Source organism: Passer domesticus, chromosome 10, assembly GCF_036417665.1.
Source record: "Passer domesticus isolate bPasDom1 chromosome 10, bPasDom1.hap1, whole genome shotgun sequence".
Lineage (NCBI taxonomy): Eukaryota > Metazoa > Chordata > Aves > Passeriformes > Passeridae > Passer > Passer domesticus.
Genome location: NC_087483.1, coordinates 22986723 through 23002024, shown reverse-complemented (window position 1 = coordinate 23002024; position 15302 = coordinate 22986723). Strand labels below are relative to the sequence as shown.

The 15302-nt window shown below is 39.1% G+C and overlaps 1 protein-coding gene across 6 annotated transcripts in view; it reads left to right on the top strand.

The window, feature by feature from the left end:
- Positions 1-15302, top strand: part of RAPGEF4 (Rap guanine nucleotide exchange factor 4) — a 146734-nt gene that overhangs the window by 77187 nt on the left and 54245 nt on the right. For 5 of the 6 annotated variants that reach the window (XM_064434430.1, XM_064434435.1, XM_064434433.1 and 2 more), the window contains 2 exons: positions 14549-14602; positions 14899-15005. In XM_064434430.1, the coding sequence (XP_064290500.1) occupies positions 14549-14602; positions 14899-15005 (161 nt within the window). The remainder of the gene's footprint in view (positions 1-14548; positions 14603-14898; positions 15006-15302) is intronic. The other variant, XM_064434431.1, reaches the window with a different exon arrangement.

The following is a 15302-nucleotide window of genomic DNA, read 5'->3' as shown; positions in this document are numbered from 1 at the left end:
CTTATTGTGATCAGTCCTTGGTGTGATAATCCTAAAAGGCTGGGTTGGAAGTGGAAGGAAGATGTTCAGAAATCAATAGAAATATGCAAAACTAAGTGATATATGTTTCTTTGTTAAAATTGTCTTTTGGAGGGGATCTAACTCACACTGCTGACCTCTTTCAGTGTATCAGTGTAATTAAGTACTAACCCATCTGACTAATCTCACAAAAGGGTTATGGAGGTGCTTGGGGTAGCACAGGGAGTGCAGTTTGGCTAAAGAGACATTTTTACTTTCAGATTTCTCTTGCCTAGCTGAATGAGTGTTGCTATTGTAGTTTATATAAATAACCTAAATAATGGAAAAAATAACATAAATTCCTAGAAAATACTAACATTTTTAAAGTACTCATTATTGTGAATTAGGTGTGGGACCATCTTTCCACAGGAGCTTCACTCTCAGTTCCACTTGTCTGAGAACTACTACCTTCTCTGCCAGTGCTGGCAAGGACAGTCTGAGAATATGTATTGTGGAGTCACATTTGATGACTCTTGCTTCTTGACTGTGTTTTCTTTGAGATTCTGTCCCAACCCCTAAAAAACATGCACATATACTCCATTTATCTCTTGCAGTTGAAAGGCAGGAAGAGTGGGTAATTATACTGAGAAAAAAGATAGTCCCTTTCAAGGTTCATGTCTTCAGACAAGTCAAGCGTATACAAGTAACACATTTGGCACTTATATTTGAAACAGCAAAAGTAATTTTTTGAATCTTGTAATTATTTTCTCAAGTTTGGCAGAAAAATTGGATCAGGGATCTTAAAATCAGATTCTTTCTAGTCACTCATATTGTCTCTCACAGAGCATTTTGACTGCCTGTCCTGCAATGCATGCTGGAAATTGGTATTCCACAAAGTCAATTATAGTTCTGAGCCGGTAAGAAGTAATCAATGTGTCTGATCTGATCATTTAACAGCATCTTTTTTTCTTGTGTATGGATGACAAAAATTTGAGAGGTTAATAAATAGTGGGAAAAAGCTGTCCAATGATTTTGTTCTTTTTCTTGTGTTAGCTAGTCAAGAGCAGAAGCCTGTTGTGCTGGCTGCACACAAATAGCACCACAAGTGCCCAGTTTGTGGGGCTCATTGAGAGCCATTCCAAGTCAGAATTGCAGAGGCAAAAATGTCAGATCTCTGCAGCAGAGCTGAAAATGTAATTGGGACTCTTAGCACCCGTGATGTTAAGGATAAAGTGCTGTTGAGGTATTTATGATTTATGACTTTCATTATTTATTCTGTTTGTGAATTTTCTTCTGAAAGAAGGCTTGGCACAAGACTGTGAACGTGTTTGATCTTTGTGTACTTTATCAGCAGTGATGCAGTTGTCTTAATATTAAAGATAGCAGTTAGTGAGGAGATACAAATACATACAGCTGAGTTGAATAGGAAAGAAATTAAAATAATACTTAATTTAGGCTCCAAAATAAAATTTTAACCCCCCCCAGCTTATTTCCAATACAGATTGATACACTGCTTTTAATTAGGATTACTCAGACACACTTGTTTTCATCTTAGCAAATGAAATTATTTATAACCATTTTGTTTAATAACCTTAAATATGAACTGGATGGAGAAAAAGCCAGTACCTTAGCAGGAGAGTTAGAATTATGTCTTTATAAACCTGCAGTACTGCTCTGTCCATCCTCACTCTTTATAGTAACTAACTTCAAATTTAAGAACCTGAGGAGCCTAAAGGAACACCTTCTCTTCTCTCATACCATTCTTTCCTTGTAGCCTTTTGCAGAATGACTCAGGTGGTTACTTTTCTCCCAAACTATTTTCTGACCCAGCCCACCTTGGACCCTCCTGAGCAGTGGCTCCAGAAGTAGGAGAGAGCTTCTGTGCAGTGGGAGGATGGTGGGATCATCAGCTACCAGAGCAAAGCACATTTGGGGCCAGGAAGAGCCATGGCTCTATGGCTGCCCTCCCACAGCAGCTTCCAGTGACTTGCACCAGTTGCAGGTTGCAGGGCTTCTCCTCTGCTGTGTACCCTGCCTGTGTCTCTTCTGTCAATGCCCAGCTGTGTGTGGCCTCTCTTCCATAACAGTGATGCTCCTGCTAGCCTGTGGTCAGGGAGCAGAGCTGTCAGAAACACATAAACCTTTTTTCTGGACTTAATTTTCTTCATTTTTGGATGAAAATGAGCTTCCTGGCCAGGGCCAGCACAATCTACAGGATAGGGCCTGGGTGTGGGATTCGAGGAGGCAATGAACCACAGTGGTCCTCTTTGAGAATGCTGTGATCTATCTGCAGCTGTAAACATCCAATGTCAGCACAAAGCTCTGCTGAGTCTGACAGCAGTGGACTGACACTCTCTCCTGCCCCAGAGCCAGCATATCTGCCTACAACAACTGCACAGGAAGCAGAGGGAGAATTGGCAGGGAATTGCTTTGTCAGGCAGGCTTGCAGCTCTCTTGCCCTTCACTGCTAAATTGTAAAGGAATCTCTGTGATTTCAGTCTCCTGTGTATAAATACAGATTTGTATAATGTATTCCTGTTACTTCTGCAGTACATATGGAGACAGGCAAATATTTGTTCCCCTCTCCCTATGTCCTCTCGACTTGTCTTAATTGTGTTCAGAGCTAGTCTAGATTAGGGATTTTCAATTTGTAGTCTGCAGGCTGCTGTTCCAAATGACACTGAGCAACAAACCTGAGAAGTGCCTATTGTCACTGACTGAACAAGGTTCCTTATCTTGTCTGATAAAACTGTAGGGATCCACAAGGTAAAGGAGCCTGACAACCCCCCTTCCCTTTTGTTTCCCCTGATTTAGTTCAGATTCTGCCCAGTGTCAGTGTTAGCTGCTGTACATTCCAGGATGATGTTGGAAAGCCTGTGTTGACAAAACTGTGACAGTAAAGTTTCTGGCCTTCCTTGTGCTGTAAATATATAGCCACAGCAGTCCTGGGCCTATGGAATAGAATGGCTTTCCTGTCATCCTGGTGTACTGGTCCAAACTGGAGAAGAGGAAACCAGGGGCTACCTAGCTAGAACTCCTGAATGGTACTTACTCTATTCAGTTACTTCACTGTTTGAATCAGTGTTCTTGAAATGCAGTCTATTTTGTTTTGTCCTTTTCTGCTGTGGTGTGGTTTGGCATAGAGAACCTGGATTTCTGCGTGAAAAGTGACCTTATGGCAGTACAGGCACTGGACAATCTGCAATAATATTGTTCTTCAGTATGACAGAAGTTCCTCAGGGCAGGATGCCTTTCCCTTTCCCCAAGACATTCTCCTATCCAGCTGTCATGGAGAAGCTGAAGATTCCCATTATTACAGATATCCTGGAGTTTTTTAAACACAAGTTAGCTGGGAATACTCTGTGTACATTCAGTGTTTCTGGGCAAACTGATTTGGATTACAATAAGTAAATTTCTCTAGAACAGCATTTTCACTCCGAATTTTCATTTTCATGATTTGCTTAATGTGGTGCAACAGTTATCCTTTACACAATCTACTAAGAGTCACTAAAGAGTCAAACCAAATAAGATTTTGAGATTATATTTAGAAAGGGGGTGAGTTGTTGACAGATGGCAGGAACAGAATTTCAGCTGGACAAAACAATACTTTTAGCAATAAAATGAAAATCAATGCCAAGATTGAAGAGAAATGCGAAAAAGGGGGTAAATTACAAAATACATACAATAGGTGCTCTTCCTTTTCACAAGGATGGGGCTGGTTCTGTGATATCTCTAAAAGCCAGACATCACAGAATTTACACAGCTTGGGCTACATACTGAGAGAGGTAAAAAGAGGTCATCTCTTTCAGAAACATGCTGTGGTGAATTGGGATGTAAAGAGATGTGGTTAGCTGGGGAAAATGTCAGGTAGAGTAATTTTGCCTCTCCTTACCCATTTTGGGTTAATTACTGCAGTGTCCTGTGTGCATTTGTGGAGCCAATTTTTCTCACGTTGTTATAAAGATTCATTTAGCAACAGAAGCATTCACAGAGTATGTTTAGAAGTGTCGGTTCCTCACTAGTTAATCAGGGAAGATGAGCTAAATTCAAAAAAAGAAAAAATTTGAACAGGCCTGGTTTATATAGTAGCAAGATAGGCAGCAGCAAACTCTGTAGAATGTTAGAGAAGAAGCAAATTTGCAAATATGAAATATTTACTATTTTCCAATTAAAATAATATCTTATTGTAATTGACAGGAATTAAAAGTATTACTCTTCTGCTATTTAATCAGAGCATAGCTACTGTTCTCACAGATGCACATTTAGTCAACATTGGTATTTTATTTAGTGATTATTCCCAATGCACTATGGAATTAATGTGAAAAACAGCATATTGATCTGTCTTGCTCAGATCGATAATTTGATTCTAAATGCCTTTATATATTCTTAATCAATGCAATTACTGACACTCTAAAGAGCACTGAATGAACTGATTAACTAATACAGCTGTTACAGTTTCTTTTCATGCTAGTTAAATGTGTGAGATCACAATTTGCTTTTACCATAAAATGAAAAAAAGTCCTTATCCTACACAGCTTGAGAAACTTGGATTAGATAGGGTAGGTAGCATGGTTCAGCACATCAACACCCACACCCACCACTTTGACAAGCTTTTTGTAGACATCAAGGGAAATAGAAGTTTTAAGAAAGATAAGAAGGTTGTTTTGTGGATATTTGTCAAGAGCAGAATGCACATCTTTCCACTGATACACAAACATGTAAATTAAACCAGAGCTTGATGGGGTGTTTTTTATGTTTATGACAGAAGACTTAAAACCATTGAAGTAGAGAGGTACCTGGCTGAAAGAAGAATGTCTGTGCCTCTGTAAAATGTGTTCTGATCAATTTGGGATTTCTTTCCTCTGTTTATTTTCATATTCTGCAGAAACAACCATTTACCTTTTTAGGAAATATATTCCATGGAAAACATCAATATAGATCAATAAAAATCTCCTGATAAGTAGGACGCCAGACGGTGTTGCACTGGATATTGTTAGGTTATTCCTTCTCTGTTTTATTTTTAGCAAAAAATTATTTCTGAGAAAGGTGACAGGAAGAAGAAAGAGGGCTAGATAGATAGGGAAGCTGGGCTCTGAGGCTCATGTGCTGCATTCCTTCAATGTTTCTTCATTTCATGTCCTTTGACACAATGCACTGTCCTGAACTTGGAGAAGAAAGAACATGAAATCACCAGAAGAAGCATAAAACAGGTTTAAATTAACTTCGTTTGCCCACTTGTCAGAGGCTTTGCCTTGTTTCTGACCTCCCCAGGGAATTCAGGAGATAGCTCTTCAATGTCTTACTTTGAGATGACTCTTTCTTTCTGTGTTAAAAATAATTTAAAATTTCCCAGCATGAATTTGTAGACACTAGACTTCCATGATTCCAGTTGCAGCATTCAGCACTGTTTTCATTTGCTTATTCTCATCATTTGTTGAAGTTGTGAGTAGACACTGTTGTCTCCATTTTATCGTGGAGAGGTTGAGACACTCAGAGGTGCAAAGACTAGTGGGGATCACACAATACATAAACTGCTGTCACCCAGGAGCCAGTGGTCCTCTTGCCTCACTTGGGTAGTATTTTGACTACACTGAAGTCAAGAATTTTGCCATTAATTTTAAAAGGTTCACAGTTTCACACACAATTCAAACTCCATCCAGGTTTTGGCACCCTTATGTTTGACATGAAATCACTTAATCTAAAATTTTACTACCTTGTCCTCAGAAGGCACTTCTGGCATCTGGATGTAATTGAAACCCGGGAGAGCCCATCCAATCCTGTTTTCTAGACAGAGTACCTTCTGGGAGTTTTGAAGGTAGGAGATGCTTGCCAATGATAAAAAGGTATCTAGAAATAAGTGGGTTAAATCATCCAGATGCTCGCTAATCTTCAACATCCCTTCAGTTTGTCTTTTCAATAGATGCTGTGTGCCTGGAGCATGCATTGCATGAGAGACAGGCCTTAGAAACTGGTAACCTTGATGCCTAATATTTATTGTACTTTTAAAGTCTTTGTCATTATAGCTTGTTTCTAAATAAGTAAGCAATTTCAGGTAAGCATACTTTTAAAGCCATGGATGCTAAGAAACCAGTAGTTTGCATGAGAGAAAAAAAAAATGTTTTATTCTTTTGTAGGTTAAAGAAATGCAGGGGCAGAGAAACCCTGACAGCACTGGCTTGAAACTCATTGTGATAACTGTAGTCACACCTCTATCAGAATATTGGGAATGCTCACAGCAGAGTTAGCATTTTCTGACATTTTATTCAATGCAGGCAGTGTAGTTATAGCAGCTGTTTCATTGTAGCAGGGAAGTAGAAAAATGACGGGAAAATAAGACATCATTAGCCATGTTCTGGGGGGCTTTGTGCACTGGTCATAGTCTGTTTCAATATTCTTTTTCCCTTTGACATTCACAGTGAAGTGTCATTTTTGGTAATGGCTGAATCATTTTGTGCTAAAAGGAGGGACATTTATAGTTTGTCAAGAAAACATTGTAGAGGTGTTAATAATGTGAATTCAATTTAACTTCCTAAAATAAATTTGCTACACTGAATATCTGAGAATTTAAAGAACACCTTTTCCTGTTTATGCTATTAAAAAAGGTAGATTACCAAAGAAAAGCAATTTTAGAATGTATTTTAAAATACAGCATAGTCTTTACATTGTATTACATTTAAAGAACATAGATTTTAAACCAGTCATCATTACTCTGAATATTTTGTCAGCCCATTTGCTGACAGCATTCACAGCATTTTACAAAGGTAGAAATGATTAGTATTCTTCTCTCCAGAAAGAGGAAGATGAAGCACACTGTGATTAGGTGATTTGTGTAAGGTCATGCAGTCAAAAAAACTGGGCTGTCTTTAACCACTGGCCCTGACAATTTCTACTAGGCTGTTTTTCTTAATTTAGATAGTTTGTAGTTAGATTATGGGTTTTTGGATTACAGGTGCTATAGCTTTATGAAACTCAGAAGATTTTTTTAAATGTGATCATTTTCTTCCCTAATTTTGCAAACATCCTGTGACTGTGAGTTCATCCATTCCTATCTTGCCATTCTCCCCATTTTGCTGTTTACAGATGTTTGTTAAGAAATTAGAATAGTTGTCTTCTATGAGCATGAGTGGCTTGAATATCCTTTGGTAGTACAATTTGAGACTGTCTAGACTTTTAAAACAAGTGATCTTCTTGTTAGTTGCCAAGTATTTGTTAATTGTGAAGTCCCCTGCAGACCTGGAATGAGGTCAGTCTTTGTCAGTTTTGGGCTTTTCCCGGCAGGAGATGTGAGCAGGTACTTTGTGTTTTTGGCTGCCAGTGCTGTCTTGTGGGGCACAGGCTGGTTCTCCCAGCTATTGCACATGTTTGTGGGGAGAGTGAAGAAGAGAATGAATTGTTTACAGCATAATAGGAGTGATGACTGCATTTCTATTTCCACTTTTTTTTGTTTTCTGAGGGGGTGTGGTGAATCTCCCTGTATGGGCCATTCATCTAAGAGTTGGACTTGATGGTCCTTGTGGGTCCCTTCCAACTCAGAATATTCAGTGATTGACTCTGTGATTAAATATGACAGTCTGGGTGGAATCCAGAGCTCAGTGCTGGTTCCATGTCCCAGCCATCGAAAGTCCCCACGGCAGGGAGTGTGTGCCAAGGTTTCTTATGGACCATGCAGCCTCAGGGGTTAGAGGTCATCACACAGACTGTTTTCTGATAACAAGCATTGGTCAGTGTATCAGCATATTCTACACAGGGCTACTCCAGATAGGAGCACAGAATATTCTGTGTTAAAAGGGTAAAGGATAATGAAGTCCAACTCCTAAATGAATGGCCCTTATGGAGCTTGGCCTGCAACCTTGATGTTATTAGCACCATGCTCTGACAAACTGAGCTAATCTCAGGGGAACTCCTACAATATTGATTACATTTTCCTTCAAATTTTGACAAAAATGTGTTCCAAAGAACTTTTTTATGATGACATGTTTGGTCAGCTGTTTCTCTCATGTTCAGCAATCTGCATGCAATAAGAGTATTATTTTCCCTGTAGTATCCTAGCAGAGGTTGGTTCTGCATAGACACTCTTCCACTGCAGCTGGAAAGAGGATCAATGGAGTTAACTTCAAGATACTCTATCCAAGACTGCTTTCCAGCTGAAAATGCACTCCAAAAGCTGTGATATTGTATGCTCAGCTTTATCCCTGTTATACGGTTATTCTGTAGTGGTGGAAATAATGATCTGTATTGGAAAAAGAGTCATCTCTCCACCATCTTTGGAAGTCTTATCTCTGCCTTTGGTCTGAAGCAGCACAAATAGATAACATTACAAAAAGCTTGAGAAAGAATGGTGAGAGTAGAATGGTGAGAGTTGTGTGGGAGAGCAGTGGGGACTCTGGCTAGTTGTCAGCTGTATCCTACTGGCTGGCTATGATTTTGCCAATATTGTGGGAATGGGTTTTTTTTTTTTTTATATTTTATTTCTTCCCATGTGAACCAGATAGGGCACTAGACGTCTTTTGGGAGAAGTATACAAAGATATTAAAAAATGTCAGTTGTCAGAAAGCATCAGGAGTCATTTGGAACCAGTAAGAGCTAAAGATGCTCTGCTGCCTGATATACACTTAGGAGAATCAGATGCTGTGGGCTTGGCTCAAAATTCATTGAATCAATTAGGCACTTCCTAGTGATTTCAGTGGGATTTGGATTAGACCATAAATCACCAATAGTGGTAAATACTGAGGATGTGAAATAAACAGACCTCTCTTAGTGATGTGGTTGTTGCTGCTGACACCTTTCAACGTGTGTGTGGCTTTTGTCCTTTGTTCTGGATCCTCTTGGCAGCCAGCAGGAAAACAGATGTCACTTGCAATTCTTTTCAGTTCCCCAGCTGAAAATAAAGGGATCAACAGTAGTGCACAGGTTTATCTGATCACCCTGGTAACATGCTGTGGTTAACTCCAATCAATACTGAAACTTGTCCTCTGTTCAGAGATGAGCTACATCGAGGTCATGTGGAAAAAAAAAAGTGATTCATTGGCTTTCACTTTATTTCACCTTAGTTCTTTGCAATACACATATCCTATGTTTGCATTTGAGAATAGTAAATTAAGTTCCCTTCATCACTTGATTTTATAGATCCAAATTCCTGTAGATCTAAAGCATTCATTCATATGTAAAGGCTCAGAAACATCCCTTTACAGCTATTTGACAAGGGAAATAGAAAAATCTATTTTTGTAAGAGATGTTCTTGGATTTTAAGCAGATTCAAATACAGATCTCATGGTAGGTCACTATTATTGTTGTTCATTTTATTATTTATTTGTCTGCATATTGCTCAGTGATGTAAGAAACACTAAAATAAAGACAGGCCTTGCCCTGTAGTTTGAAATCTAAGGCCTATTTCTCCACAGATTAAATGTATGCATAAAATTATACACATGAATAGTCCTATTTAAATCTGTGGTATTGCTCTCATGCATAAATATTTAAATCTTGAAAGGAATGGAGGCTAAAATTATTGCTTTCTCTGCTTCACCCCAATTTAAATAGAGAGTTTTGTGATTGGCTTTGTGAAGGGTTTGTTTGAATGGCTCAAATGTGAATCCATAAATGTACAGATAGGGAGTTTATCAGTGTTAATGCTAAAAGCCTTTTTACTACAGTTTCTCATAATAATTTTATGCTTTCCCCTACCAATGCCAGCAGCTTTCCCTTCTCCACCCTCTAGCCCCATATGACCTCCTGCCCTACAGGGAAGATCAGCAGGTCATAGCAAACTGTGTGTGGTATTGCTGTGTTGCTTTATCTCTTGCCGAAGGAAAGCTAAGAGCAGTTACACTGGTCACTCCTGTGGCCAGGAGGTGAATAATAGTTTGTAAACTATTGTAATTGGCTTGCTTATCTGAGCTCTTTGCCTGATAACTTTTCCCTTATTCAGTAGTCCTGGAAAATGGGATAATCAAGGACCTCTGTTCCTCTTGTATGTACTTTAGTCTCATTAATTCTTCAAAGATACCAGGATGTGTTAAGTTAATTAAACACTCTTCTCACTCTCTGCTGTTTGAAAGGGTGACATAGTTTGTTGGGGTTTTTTTAAAGTGCTTTCTAAGCAATCCTTATTGAAAGATCCAGGATTGTAAAGATTCACAAAACAATTCTTGGTCTTTAGCCAAGCTGTGACTGTCCCTTACAGAATGTATTTTTTTCTGATGGGAAGTTGTTGCTGGAACCCTGCATCTCCTATTAAATAACTGATGTTACATTTCTCTGCCTTTGAAATATGTCTTGCCTTTCTATAGCAAACTCAGTCCAAGCCCTGTGTTTCCATTTATTGCATTTCAGCTAATCACTAGTGCAGCCAGAGCTCACTGCAGCATCTTTGGAAGGCTGTAACTTTGGGCACTCTTTGCTGGGCATGTCTTTGGGATGATGATGGCATTGTCCTTCGGGAGGAATGACTGTCTGGGCTCACTGCCCTGGGAGCTCTGTTACTGATCACCTCTGTCCTTGCAAATTGCACAGTACCATGTAGTGAGGCTAAAAACTACTTCAGGAAAGCATTGAGTCCATCCCCAAGCACATGCACACTATAGCAGTGTCAATCCTAACAGATTCCTTGTGAATCCTCCCAGAGATGGAGGAACCAGACCTCTCTGGTAATGTGCCAGTATTCACTGTCCGCACTGGAAGGAAAGCTTCAGTGATGCCTAAGCTGAATCTTTCTTAGAGCAATTTAAATTATTTCCTGATCTCTGCATGATGGACTAGGCCACTTCTTTCTCCTTTTCAAAGGCCTATTAAATCTGAAGACTTTTTTAATCACACCTCAGCAAGATTTGCCTTTTCCTTAGCTTCACAACTGTGATTATTTATATTGTGCTTTCTAATTATGCTTGTTACTTTCCTCTAAATTCTGTCCAGCTGGTTTAGATGCTTTTGGAGTAAAATGGGCAAAGGAGACACAGTGCTTTATATTAGGTCTTACCTGGGCTGACTAAAGCAGAACACCATTCTGTATCTAATATATTACTACATTCCAGCACAGTATTTGCTGCTTTCACAGAAGTATGGCATTGGTTATTCAGTTGTGTTTAATATTTAAATATTTAAAACATTATAAAGCTATTTTTGTTTTCTGTGGTACTACACTAAGACAATTGTTCCCTACCCTGTCTTTATTTAGCTGACTGCACCCGCTTCAGAAATGTAGTCATCACTGTGTGTTGCATAAAAGCATCATTTTTAGACCAATGTTACAACTGTTTCATATTGTAAACTTATTCTGCAATGTATGTGCAATGCCTCCCATCCTGAAGTCTCCTGCAGAATCAATAAAGGGGAATTCTGCTTCATCCCATGTTAATATTTAATATTATCAGATGTGATATATTCTTGAATGCTGCTTTGAATAGACTTCTGGTATGACTGCCAGTTTGACTTTGCTTCACTGGTAATTGTTTTCAAAATGCACTTTTCCAACTAACTTTGCACCTGTTTGGTAAGAATTTAATCTGACTGTTGAAGAAGAGAGTATCTGATGAGAAAGTGCTAAAGCCTTATTAAAGGGTTGAAAATCTACTGTTTCTTGCCTAATCTATCAGTGTTGCTACTTGATCATGAAAAGAAATTAGATCAGTGTGGCATGATCTGTTCTTAGTTAATATACATCAACTGTGACTCATCTCCCTGTTCTTTTCCAAGTGTTTACAAATTGACATTTTTTAGGAAGACTTTAAGCTGACATCTAATTTTTTTCAGCTTCTCCTTTTCCATATTTCTGTCTTCAGTTGCCTTCCTTAGACCCCAAGAGTGGCTGCTGATGGTTCCGAGGTGGATGCAGCCCTCTTTAAGTTTCTTCGTGCTCGTCAAGTTTCCTACATGAAATTCTACAAGGCCAATCTGAAAACAGCTAATTTATGTTTTTGGGGTTTTTTTCCAAGGTTGAAATTTTACTTCTGTCACTTTACCACTTAGGATATTAACCATCTCTCTGCCACTGATCTTTCTAATTGACATTGATTAAAAATAAATCAAAAGTTTCTGGCCTTCCTGAACCATCTGTGAATAGATTTCCCTGTGTTAAACAGTAGCTCAACACTGCTTGTTTTCTTTGTTTTACTTCTTATGACTTGTAGAATGTTTTTGTATCCCTTGAAATATCGTGGCAGGTCTGTTTCATTTTATACCTTTGCTTTTCTAATTCTGTCTTTTGTTATTCAATTTATACTTCCTTTAGACTCCCTGCTTTCTCCTTTCTGTGTATTTCCTTCTTGTGTGTCAGTGAAGAGCTCTTCCTTTAGCTAAGTCTTTACTTCACCTTTTAGTCAAGTTCGAGTATATATTGTATGTATGATTAATGTTGTTTCTTCAAGTAACTGCCAGCTCCCATTAACTCCTTTTGCCTCACACTCGTTCCCCCATGACCCACTCCAGGAATATAGCTATCAATAGTATTCTGTTCTTATGGAAACTTTTCTTCCTAGTCCATTGTGTCTGCTTTGATGCTCTTTCTTCCTTCTGTAAAGTTCTGACAGTGGATCATTTCACGATCACCTTCACCCAAGTTATGTTCTATCTTTGCAGCTGATCCTTCTGTATTGGTCAGGATGTAGGTGAACAAGCCTTCCTGCTGTTTGCTGGAGATTCTTGTGCTGTGTCTTAGCTTTCACCTTTTTGGGTTGAATCAGATATCTTCCAAATGCTGTCTTATATTCTGTTTTGATTACGTTGGGAGATTTATTAAAAAATCTTCATCCATGTTCAATTTTTCACCTATTAGTTTATGCATGTTTGCTGAAAGTTAATTAAAACTCCAAAGAACAAAAATGTGCATTTGTTTTTGCTAGTCTGTTGCTCTAAAAATCTCCTATATTTTTTGTCTTACACATTTTATCTCTACGTATATTCCTAGCTAAAATTAAAATCTGGAAACTAGATTGAGGATATTGTACCTGTTTGAGATTGTTATTCTATGGTTTTGTTTTCATTACAGGCATCTTTGAAAAGATTTTTGCTATTCTTTGCCTATGTTAACTGCAAGTATAGACTATGTAGAAAAGATTTCACACAGTTCCAGAAACCAAGAAATATTGAGGGATGTACTACTGCTCTTCTCACTGGACAGAAATGTTTGGAACGTAAATGAATTTATGAAAAGTTGTTGACTTATTAAATGAGAAAAATCAGGAATCCGATTTTAATTGTATTTATATGCCTTTTCAGAGACTTCTTGTAGGGTTTGAATAGAAACAAGAACTTTGTATTGGTTTCCATATACAGGCCTCTATGTTAAGATTATTGACTTCTGTCATATGCTTCCCTCATTTTTCCCTTCCCACCATGGTTTTCTGGTGCATTTTTAACTCTTAGCCCTATTTGATAACTACAAGGACTTTGTCACGTCATTAAAATCCTGTGGGAGCTGATGGACAGCTGGCCAGTTTAAGGAAACGGGTGCTCAGCCTGGAAGTACCTGGCACGTGTTTCACTGTACTTCTGCCCCACCTGCCATGGCTTTGCCGTAGGGCTGTGAGGGGACTGTGGCTGCCTTGGGCCAAGGTGCAGAGCCTTGCCCTTGTGGGAGAGCTCTGCTCAGCCTGATCTGCTCTTGGCCAGCCCTGAGCGCCAGCCAAAGTCAGCCCTTGTGTGGAGTCTCCTGACATCGCACACTCGAAGTGAATTTGGTCCATGCTGTTTACTACCAGGCCCAACAAACCAAAGGTGTTCCCATCACTGTCACGTGGCTGCTGAAGTTCTCTCTTGCTCTCCTTTGTCTCCATTTCTATCGTCCTTTAACCTCGCGCTTTTCTTTTCCCTCTGTGTTGTGCCATGTGCTCTGTCTCCCTCTTTCACCTGTTTGTTATGTGCCTGTTTTCCCATTTCTCTCATCACCTTCTCTCCTTCTCCCCTGTAGAGCCCCAATGGTCTTTCCTTTCACTGTTCCCTTTGTAGAACCAAGCCACTTGCTTTGTTCTTTCCTTTTTTCTTCGCCAGTCCCAGTCCTTGCCTGGGTCCCTGCGAGTGGCCTGCGTGCCTCTGCATTTCAGAGAGCGGCTATAAAAGGGTTGCCAGCTCAGCCTGGTGATAATTTAGAAAACACAGAGGAAGAAGAGCTCTATCTCCATTCCTGTTTCTTGTGCTATGCTGTAAGGGAGAAAAGAGCTGAATAGAAAAAAGTGCTGAAGGAGGAGAGAATTTCTGCGGTGAGGGGCTGAATGGCAAAGCAGATGTGTGTGGGGGGAAGAGGTAACTATGCTGTGTGTGCTCAGCTCTGGTGTAACGTTTGGCCATTGCCCATTTCATTGGTACTTTACAAAGTTTAGTGCAGATTTGTTATTCATCTTCACATGTCATGTCACTGTTTTAATTTGCTGAGTCTCAACAACCAAGTTTGCCTTTAGGGTGTGTTCAGAAGCTTTTTCTATATTCCTATATCCTGGGCAGAGCTTGGACTTCCACGTTATTCTTTGTTATTATAGCTTTTTTGTTCATTCTTTTTACTTTAGTCTTTATTTTTCTTGTCGACCTTAAAAAAATTATTTAATTTCATTTTATTTTTCAGACACCTCTTATTGATCCTCACATCCCACATCATCCTACTAAAACCATTATGCAGGTAATAGAACATAGGTGTGCTGTAGAGCCAGGCCATTAGACAAATGGAAATAACTATTTCCAACACTGTAATATGAATCAGCTGAAGTGAAGCTTTCTGTTAGATGTGAGAAGTATGTGAAACTTAAAATCCCAAATATATGCTACGTTGCTCTGCAAAAGTAAGCCTCTGTGCAAGAGGACTTTTAATTCAGGAAAAAGAGCATTTGTGTTTTGTTTTGCCGAAAGCAGTACAGAGATTCCAGAAAGTTTAAAGTCTCTGTTTCTTGGTCTTTCTTTTTCTCCACGATCACCAAGGTTCCTTCAGAAAAGATCCTTAGAGCTGGAAAGATTTTGCGGAATACAATTCTGTCCCGAGCTCCTCACATGATAAGAGATCGTAAATACCATCTGAAGACTTACAGGTGTGTGAGCTGATTGTATAGAGGTCTCTGAATTTTTATGCCTGCCATTCCCTGATTTGTGATGTATGCCTTACCATACTTGCAGGTCTCTAAAGGTCTGAAATTATTCTGTGATGCTATTTGTGTTGGATGTTGTGCAGTCTTTAATGGGCCTGGTAAATCCTTTCTGAAGTAATTTGACTGGAAATTGAGTCCATGATTGTGAACAGAGCGTTCACATACAAACACTCTTCCAAAGCATAGTTAATAGCATAGTTAGCTGGAATATTCTGTGTAGTACCAAGTTAAAATGAAGAT